The sequence below is a fragment of the Camelus dromedarius genome, chromosome 32 (assembly GCF_036321535.1).
Source record: "Camelus dromedarius isolate mCamDro1 chromosome 32, mCamDro1.pat, whole genome shotgun sequence".
NCBI lineage: Eukaryota > Metazoa > Chordata > Mammalia > Artiodactyla > Camelidae > Camelus > Camelus dromedarius.
Genome location: NC_087467.1, coordinates 21,289,344 through 21,296,980, shown reverse-complemented (window position 1 = coordinate 21,296,980; position 7,637 = coordinate 21,289,344). Strand labels below are relative to the sequence as shown.

General features: G+C 54.8%; 1 protein-coding gene across 3 annotated transcripts in view; it reads right to left on the bottom strand.

The window, feature by feature from the left end:
* Positions 1-611: 611 nt before the first annotated feature.
* The window catches only part of PTPRM (protein tyrosine phosphatase receptor type M), a 605,094-nt gene continuing 598,068 nt past the window's right edge, over positions 612-7,637 (bottom strand). For all 3 annotated transcript variants that reach the window (XM_031439160.2, XM_064481603.1, XM_031439166.2), the window contains one exon: positions 612-1,360. In XM_031439160.2, the coding sequence (XP_031295020.2) occupies positions 1,307-1,360 (54 nt within the window). In that variant the 3' untranslated portion in view covers positions 612-1,306. The remainder of the gene's footprint in view (positions 1,361-7,637) is intronic.

The following is a 7,637-nucleotide window of genomic DNA, read 5'->3' as shown; positions in this document are numbered from 1 at the left end:
AAACTCCGAGTTAAGTCCGCAGCCTACTCCTCCTTCTGGGTCAGGCACTGCCCTCGGGCCGCCATCCTTTCCTCCTGCAGGAATTGTCCTGTTCAGCTTTGAGTCCTGCTTAAACGCATCTCCGATCCTGGGACCCTCTAACGAGTGTTCTCAGAGCAAGTTTCAGGTTTACGTGAGCCCTGGAGAGGGAGAGATATGACCTCCATCCACTGACTTGAGGCAGAGAAAGGCAGAGGCCACTTCCGGTCAGGAAGTCACCGCCCTGGTGTCCAGTCCCGTGCCCCCTGTGAGAGCCTGCCTGCCGGCTCAGGGCTCACCGGCGGTGGGATGCTGTCTTGTGCACCACGGGAAGCTCTCAGGATGGGCCTAGGTTCCTCACGGACAGACGTTCTCTCTCAAAAATCCCAGCTCTACCTGCTCCAGGCCAACAGATCCCAGGTACGACCTTTCTGCCAAAGGTCCAGAGGGACCGAGCTGTCCCCACCAGGGTGTGGACACTAGGAAGACACCAGACTGGTCACGGGTCTTTATTTATTGAGAATTCACACAAGGGAACATTACACAGTAAATCATGTCCAGGGCTTAATAAAAATGATTGTCACTCACTGTGCTTCACAAAAATTTCTTTTAATGAATAAATAATTTGGATGAACTCAAAGATATTTACAATATACACAAAGGGAAAAGCCTCGGATCTCTGACTCTTGACAGCCGACTTCTGCGGTTCTGAACTGAACTCCCTCCCAAGCTTTTCCCTCGGAAACAATACAAATCTGATAGAAACCACAACTCAGACAACTTATCTCTGTTCATGACGCGTTTATCTGTTAGTCTCGGGAAGCTACAGAAACTTCTATGGTGCAACATGTTAAAGTACAAATATTAACTAAAATAATATATTACCGTAATGCTGGGCAGCATTCTCCACAGAACAAAAATGTACACTCAGCTGTAACAATAATGAAGGTTCACGGGCCACAAAATAATACCCCAAAGGTACAAATTCCTTCATAAGAATATAATTGTGCTCTTCAGTTCGCCAGCTTTCCACGCCGCTCCAGGGACCCGGCGCCCGGGACGCTGGAGCTTGGCGACGGGGAGATGCGGGGAGGCCTCTGGCGGCGGCAGCGCTGCTGGGGGCTGGGCAGCGCAAGCGCTTTTAGCAACGCTCGCTTGGGCTCTTCAAAGAGCCGAGGATGCAAAGCAAAGGAAGCGTATTGAGAAGCCTTCATCTCGTCCGCACCAACTCCGCGGGCCGTCCTGGCCCCGCGGGCTGAAAGGCGCGTCTGCAGGGCTCGGGGTGCCGTCAGCCCGAATTCAAGTATTCCAGGGCTACCTCGTAGCAGAACTTGTACTGGTCCTGGAACACAGAGAGGACAGAGCGTCAGCCTGGCGACGGCTCAGTGCTGTTCCTACCAAAGCAATGATGTCACATTAGGGTTTTCGTAGGAAGAAATCACACCGAGAAGGATGTTAACTGGCAACCAACCCGACAGTCGCGGTTCAGAACCGCAAGCGTGTCCGCCGTTTGTAGAAGTTTCCCACGAGGCCTGATGGAACAGGGACTGTGACATCGATGCTCGTGAGAGCTTCTGGGACGGACGTTCCAGACACGTGGAAGGACCGATAACCCTCCACGTGGAAGGAGGGGATGCCTCTGTGATCTGCTCAGCGAATAAACGTGGTCTCTCTCCTGGCCCAGCTCGCCCTGATTTTCATTCAGCGGGACTTCCTCCCTCTTACGTGAGTTTACTCAGCATCTCTTAAGTACCAGGCACCTGGACCTGGTCCCTGACTTGGAGAAGGCCATGGTCCAACGGGGAGGAGGGGCAGGGACCTGATGACACTCACGGGCAGAGCTGAGTGGAGCCCACAGACAGTCCCCATGTGGATGCTGGAGGAGGGCGCAGAGCCTCTTAGGGAAGGTGTGCAGGGGTGGTAAGGAGTAGGAGACACTGAGGAGGGGGTTGGGGCAGGGGGCTGTGTGCCTTGGTTTGTCTGGGACAGTCCCGATTTCCACCTGTTGTCTCGGCAGAATCCGTAGTCAGATCACTTCACTCTCAAAGCCTCCCAGCGTGAATGATAAAGTATGTGGTCATCCTGACTGGAGATGGAGCGGGCACTTCAGGTGGAGCGACAGGAAAAGGAAACGCACAGAGGGGGCCACACGGCAGTTCTTAATCGGGCCATGGACCCATTTCTCTTGGGGAAAGCCTCCTCCAGTCAGGGACTGCAGCCTGAGCACCCCAGCATGAGGTCCTGGCCCAGGTGGGGTCTCAGGTGGGAGAGGAGGGCATCCCACACTTGTGTTTATGCCGTGAGCTGCTGGACACTCGCCGGGGTGTGGCCTCTGAACCAGGTGGAGGGACCCAGGCTGGGGACGCCTCCATCTTTCACGAGGCAGCAGCCCAGCCCCTCAGCAACCAGAGGCCCCACCCCCCCCAGAGGGGAGGTCAGTTTTCACCAGCGATGCAGGTCACACCGCTGTCTCATCACCAACACAATGGCCACAACTGAGGGAATGGGTCTCTTATTTGGGAGTTCGCCAAATTAATTAAAAATAAATTGCTGTTTTTGGACATGTGCCTAATTAGTCATTGCAATTTTCTTTCTTCACCTACATTTTGTTCTCTAAATGCCCCACTAGGCCAGCCTACTTATTTGAAGCCATGGTCTGTCCCCTCGGTCTTTAGCAAAGAGCCCAGCATGCAGCTGGGGCTCAAATGTTGGTGGTGCAAGTAAATGATGACAAAACATGGGTATATTAGCGTCTGATTCCACCTGATAAATATTTAAGGCGAGAGACTGGGGATTTCCAGACAAAGCCTCAGCCCTCAGGTGGTACAATCCAGAGGTAAAGACAGAAAGGAGATGGGTGACTTCAATACACTGAAGTGCCACAAAATTAAACATCAGTGGTGGTACCTCCTGCCACGACGGCTAAAACACAAAGACCAGTGTCAGGGAGGCTGTGAGGCGCTGGAGCCCTCCCAGTGCTGCTGGGGCTGCAAGATGGCACAGCCCCTAGGAAAACTGCCTGGTGTTGGCCCACACCCCAGCGAAGCCACTCCCGGGCACAGACCCAGGAGAACTGGAAATAATGGCATGAAAACTTTCTGATTCACATCCCAGGATTCATTACTTCAGGCTTTGATACTTTTATTTTCAGAATATTTCAAAGAAGTCATTTGAATTTCAAAATTCTGACACTGTCAGGCCACGCTGGCTGCGGAGTGCTCCAGCCAGGTCTGTTTTGGGGGAATCACACCGACGTTTCACTTCCCCTCCCTAAGAGGTCCAATCCTTTATCGCAGAACCATGATTCTGTACAAACCTAACTGCAATTCATTCCAGTGCCGACTATGAACTAACTTTTTAGTGCATTAAAATGCACTTGGAGGGGGAGGGTGTAGCTCAAAGCTCAGGGTGGAGTGCGTGCTAAGCACACACAGGGTCCTGAGTTCAATTCCCAGCACCTCCATTAAAATAAATAAATAAACCTAATTAACTCCCCCCACCAAAATAAATATAAAAAAATAAATTAAAATGTACTTAGAGGGCCACATGGCTGCCAGCCTCAGGTCACAGGGCAGGTGAGGGCGTGGGAAGGGGTTTTGGGTTCCCTGCAAGGAGCGGCTGTGGTGGGAGTCAGGCAGGGAGCCCTGTCGCAGGCCGGACTACAGTTTTCAAAGTGAATTCTCGCTCACGTCTTATGCCTCCTAAGCAAGCTGCCAGTCCCCATAGGCTCTGTGATGACTGGATTCTGAATCAGGAAAATAAGGGCACTGGGAAGAAAGACCGAGAATGGCCACACTCCCTGCCCCAAGCACCTCGGGAAATGCCTGAAACCCACTGGAACCTGATAAATTTGGTCGAGAGTCCAGGGCCGCCTTCTGTGGTTCCCCTCCCGCTCACTGGCTTTTGAGCAGTGTAATTCGGCCGCACGAGCCTTCTCTGTGCTTCAGGGGAAAAAGCCCGTTTACGCCCTGTCCCGGGTTCCCAGATCTGGGTGACGTGAGCTGGTGCCGGGAGCAGGGGCTCATCTTTGAGCTTGACAGTAACCAGGGCGACTCCTCTCCAAAACCCCTGACTCCAGCTTCACTCCAGACCCAACTTCTATTCCCACAAAGAGGGAGAAAGGGAAGTCGGAAGGGCACCAAGGCGAGGGCACGCTTTGAAAGCCCCTGCTTTCCCGGGGAGGCGTCATGAGGCCACAGTGCCAGCGGCGGCTGCGGGCGGCTTCCCTGAGGGTCTGGGCAGTGCCTGTATCAGTGAGGCGGCCTGAGCCTGCAGGTCAGGCCCTACTGTCAGTCTGTCACTTCAAACGCCCCTCGTCGCCTGCCTTGGAAGAGTCAAACAGAGCCGTCCGCACGGCTCACCTGGGGAAAGCTGCCCTCCCTGACGCACCGGCTGTCTGAAACTAAAGTTTCAGTTGCATCCTTGCTGACAAATCGGTCTGGAGAGAGTCCTTCTGACCAGTGCGCCTGCCAGGAGAGGGAACTGGTCCCCTTGTGCAAACAGCCTTGATTCAGCGTTCCTGGAGGTCACACCAGGTAATCAGCCACTGGGCCTAGGAGACCCCGGGCAGGCAGCTGCAGGTCTCTGATGACGGACACGTGGGTCCTTAACTCTCTCTGTAGCCTTGGAAAGCTCTGAAGCACTTTCTCCCTCAAAGCCCCTGAATCGAACCGTCCGCACAGCTGGTTCCCTATTCAAACCCATCAGCCTGTAGTTGCCGCCTTTCTGGGTCCCAGGGAGCCTCTCAGGGTAACCCGGGTCCAGGTACAGAGAAGAAATGTCCCCTTGCTCAGCAGATATTTACGGGGCTCTCTGGAGCCAGGAGCTCAGTTGGGGCTGGGGTTGAGGGGGCAGCTGCAAGGAGATCAGAGTCTGGGGCAGTGTGGGGGGCTGGGGCCCGGACAGAGACTCCAGAGAAGCGGACGGCAGGGGCTGCTTCCCCAGGGATGGGCTCGGGGAAGCAGATGCCACTAGGGTCCCAGCGGCGGGCCGCACAGCTGGTGGGGGCACAGCTCGGGGACCTGAGGGAGTCTCTCTGACTCCCCACCTGAGGTCTCCACCCTCAGCTCCCACGCACACATGTGGAGCGGGAGGGATGGAGCAGGAGGCTGGGGGGTGGGCTCAGCCCCGCCCTGCAGCCCCGCCCTGCAGCCCGCCTGGCAGGACAGGGAGGTCAGTTTACCTCCGGAACTGTGCTCCCTGCCCTGCAGCACAACACGTGGGCTCGGCCTGCCCCGCTCTTCTGGGGCCGGCCTGAGCATCCGTGTCTGGGAAGCGCCTAGGTGATTTCAGGTGCAGGTGAGCTTAGAGCCTTTATGGACCGGCTATGCATCAGAATCACGCGAGGGGCTTGTAACGCTTTGCGCTGAAGCCAGTTCGAGACCAACGGGATCAGGCTCTCTGGGGTGGGCCAGGGATCAGAATTTTTTAAAGCTCCCATTACAAAAAAAGTCCATTGCATAGAAATGGAGACTAGCGCTGCGGTTGTCGAGGGGAGGGCAAGGGGGGAGATGCTGGTTAAAGGGTAGACACTTTTGGTTGTAAGAAGAGTAGGTTCTGCGGATCTAACGTACAGCACAGTGGCCTGTAACGACACGGGGTCGGGTACCTGAGAGCTGCTGGGAGCAGGCAGTAAACATTCTGACCGCACGCACACAGTCACTATGCTGATGATGCGAGGGACGGGTGGGTTCACTACCCTCATCCTGGCAACCCTTCTACAACGTGTATGTGTCTCAAATCATCACACTGCCCAAAGCTCCCACCGCCTCCCAGGGAACAGCACGTTTCTCTAGGCAAGATCGATCACCTAAAGGCTGTTCCTCTGTTAAAACAGATCCCTGGAAACTTCAAAAGTCAAGTGCGGAGGCAAAGGTGAGAGGACTGTTTGCTGAAGCAGCTAGTTTTCCAGCAACTCCATCAGGTTCAAAGGGGCTCAGGGCGGGCGACTCGGTGTGCATCTGACCAGCCCAGTAGAGCCGACCTCAGGCTGTCCCACCCCGGCCTGCCCCCTGGGACCCGGTCCTTTGATGATGACTGGAGGCCTGCTGAAGAGGTAGATAACTGAGAGACTGGGCTGAGAGGGTCAGGAGAAAAACCCAGCTGCCCCCAGCATGAAAACATCCAGTCTTGTGTTAAAATAATTTTGATTCCTGGCCATCAACTGGCTTTTCCCTGGAGCCCCCCTAAAACGAAATGTTTGAATAAATAAATCTGCAGGGTCTTCTGGATCTCCCTTGAGAACGTCATGCTTCAGAACGGATGTGTGACTTTCTTAAGGGCCCCCAGCATGCAGATCTGGAGAGAGGTGCCTGGTCAGGGCTCCCCACCCCCGCCCCCCGGACGGCCTCCCGGCGGCCAGCATGGGAGTGCACCCCAGGACATCCTGGCTCGCACTTCACTCTGCGCAGGGGCACTGGCAGGACCCATCTCTTTTCAGCTGTTGGTACAACATTCTGTGCTTAGGTCTCAGATGGCCTTTTATGCCCAGTAAAACTGCACCAGATTTTACCACCCAGACCTGAATTAATTCCCTTAGCCAGCGTACACACATACAAGCACCAAACTACAGAATGTACTTACAGGCAAAACCAACCAAATGAGAGCCCTGATCCAACTCTAGAAGCTTCAAACCCACTGGGAAGGGCACTGTGACATTCTCCCTCTGGCCACCAGACATTCTCTCTCCTCCTGCCAGCAGTCGCGGTGACAAAGTCACCGGGCATCTTCCCCAGGAAATGTCAGAGCTTTCCGGCACTTCTCAGGCACAGAGCTCTCATCCTCAGGCTGGGGCTGACCCTCAGGTTCTGTGCACCCAGGGGTCCTATTTCTCTGTCAGAATTACACACGACTGCAGCGACGCCCAGGTTGTTACAGGAAAGTGGGCTGCGATCAGCAGCTTTGTGTAGTGTCACCTCATCCTGTAGTCTGCACTGCGGCTTTGGGAAAAGCCAAACTGTTTCTGCGCATAAAAACTGGTGGGTGATGGAAGCTACCGCGAGAGTTATTGGAGGAAAGACCTGGAAGGGTCTTTTTCTCACGATCTGCTTAATTCAGCCTGCAGTGGGAGGGAAACGGCCTTGTCTTTAAAAGAAAAATCAAGGTCAGCTTTGCTCAGGTGCCGATTAAGGTTTGGACGCTACACACATGTCCCTGAGTCAGGGCCTGAAATGCCGAAGTCCCAATCAGAACACTCTGATTTATGCATTTGTCTCCATCCTCTGCCAATCTGCTTATCTGTTCTAAACTCAGGCCACCTTTACCTGCCCGACTGTCCTTTTCTCAATTGCCCCCAGCCCAGACGACAGAGAATTCCAGGATGGGGGAACTCTTTCCAATTCAGGGTGGGTCTCGGGGTGTGAGACGATTCTCTGACTCTGGGAGGGGGTGGTCTAGCGAAGTCAGGGCACGGAACACGCCTCCCAGCTCACCCATGTGACATCCGGACTGTGCGAAGGCACTGCGTGTGGAAACACTGCTGCTACCTGGGTCTCCGCCCCTCACCCAGGGCTGGAACTCACCTGCCTCAGGAGGGCTGCTGGCTGCATGGGTCTGGCGACACCTGTGCTGTCAGAGACCGCCATCCTCACCTGCACAGCTTCCCAAACATGTTCACACGT